This window comes from Myotis lucifugus, unplaced genomic scaffold (assembly GCF_000147115.1).
Source record: "Myotis lucifugus unplaced genomic scaffold, Myoluc2.0 scaffold_1, whole genome shotgun sequence".
Lineage (NCBI taxonomy): Eukaryota > Metazoa > Chordata > Mammalia > Chiroptera > Vespertilionidae > Myotis > Myotis lucifugus.
Genome location: NW_005871049.1, coordinates 15,966,499 through 15,967,778, shown reverse-complemented (window position 1 = coordinate 15,967,778; position 1,280 = coordinate 15,966,499). Strand labels below are relative to the sequence as shown.

General features: G+C 57.0%; 1 protein-coding gene across 4 annotated transcripts in view; it reads left to right on the top strand.

The window, feature by feature from the left end:
- The first annotated feature begins 244 nt into the window (after positions 1-244).
- Positions 245-1,280, top strand: part of ZNF827 (zinc finger protein 827) — a 162,056-nt gene continuing 161,020 nt past the window's right edge. For 3 of the 4 annotated variants that reach the window (XM_006081747.3, XM_023754853.1, XM_014455614.2), the window contains exon 1: positions 245-771. In XM_006081747.3, the coding sequence (XP_006081809.2) occupies positions 729-771 (43 nt within the window). In that variant the 5' untranslated portion in view covers positions 245-728. The remainder of the gene's footprint in view (positions 772-1,280) is intronic. The other variant, XM_014455597.2, reaches the window with a different exon arrangement.

Genomic DNA, 1,280 nt, shown 5'->3' with positions numbered 1-1,280 from the left:
CGACTAGCGGGATAAATTCGAAGAACTCCATCCCACCCCCGCACGCGCGTCCCCCATTCTTTCCACATAGAGCGGTTGCAAATCCCTGGCTGAGTCCGCCCTGGGAGCCTTAGGGCACCTTCCTCTTTGCTGTGTGTGTGTGTGTGTGTGTGTGTCTAGCTCTCGCTCTTTCCCTCAGTCTGTGCCTCCGTGTGTGTGAGTGTGTGTGTGACAGAGAAAGAGAGAGAGAGAGCGCGCGCGAGAGGAGAGCGAGCGAGGGAGAGAGAGAGCGAGAGCGAGCTGTGAGCTGTGCTGCCGCCGCCGCTGCCCTTTGATCCCGACATTAGTGTTAGGGGCTCGGAGACACAGAGCGCGGCCATAGACACCGCCGCACCGGCGCTCATTTATTTATACCTCCCATCACACGCGCGAGCTCGGGGCACACACACACTCACACCTATTAGGTCCGTTTCCATTGAAGAATATTGCGCTCGGGGGACAAGCCAGGTGCACGACCAAAAAAAAAATTAAAAAAAAAAAAGAAAGGAAAGAAAAGAAGAAAACCCCTCTTCTGGCTCCAGGAAACAAGCTTCAACCCATTGTACACACCGGAGAGAAGGGGTTTCCCCCGGCCCGCCCGCCCGCCCCCCAACTACCTCCCCGCTCCTGCCCGTGTCTGCCTCTCTGCCCCACGGGGGTTTATTTGATCTCACATTAACCAAGGAGGAGAATGTGAGAAAAGGGGGAAAATGCCCAGGAGGAAGCAGGAGCAGCCCAAGCGCCTTCCCTCACGTAAGTCATCCCTTCTCCACCTCCTCTCGTGCCATTTTCTCGCCCTCCCTCTCCTCTTTCCCCTCCGCAGCCTCCTCCGTTGTTTTCTGCATTAGTTTAGGGTTACAGAGGTGAAACTGACAAAGACACAGCCCGGGTTACTCCTCGTTTAGGTCTATGCCGAGGCAGCCATGTTGGTGATGATCAGCCCCGTGCCCTTTCTATTCTCTCTCTCTTTTTCTTTCTTTCTCTCGGCCCCCCTCTTTTTTTCCTTGAGATCGAGCTTTTCCCCCCCGTCCCTTCCCCTCCCCCTCCTCACTCCGGGTTGCTGGGGGGAGGGGGCCAGAGGAGGAGGAGGGGAGTCGTGTGGATGCCGGTTTTTGTGTGTGTGTGTGTGTGTGTGTTTTAATCGGGGGCTGGAGGGGAGGTGGGAGAGGTTGGAATCTTAAAAAAAAATTTCTGGCGGATCCCAGCGCCTGAGGGTGCGGGGGTCGGGGTGCGCGGAGGGCGCGGGGGCCGTGACATGGCGT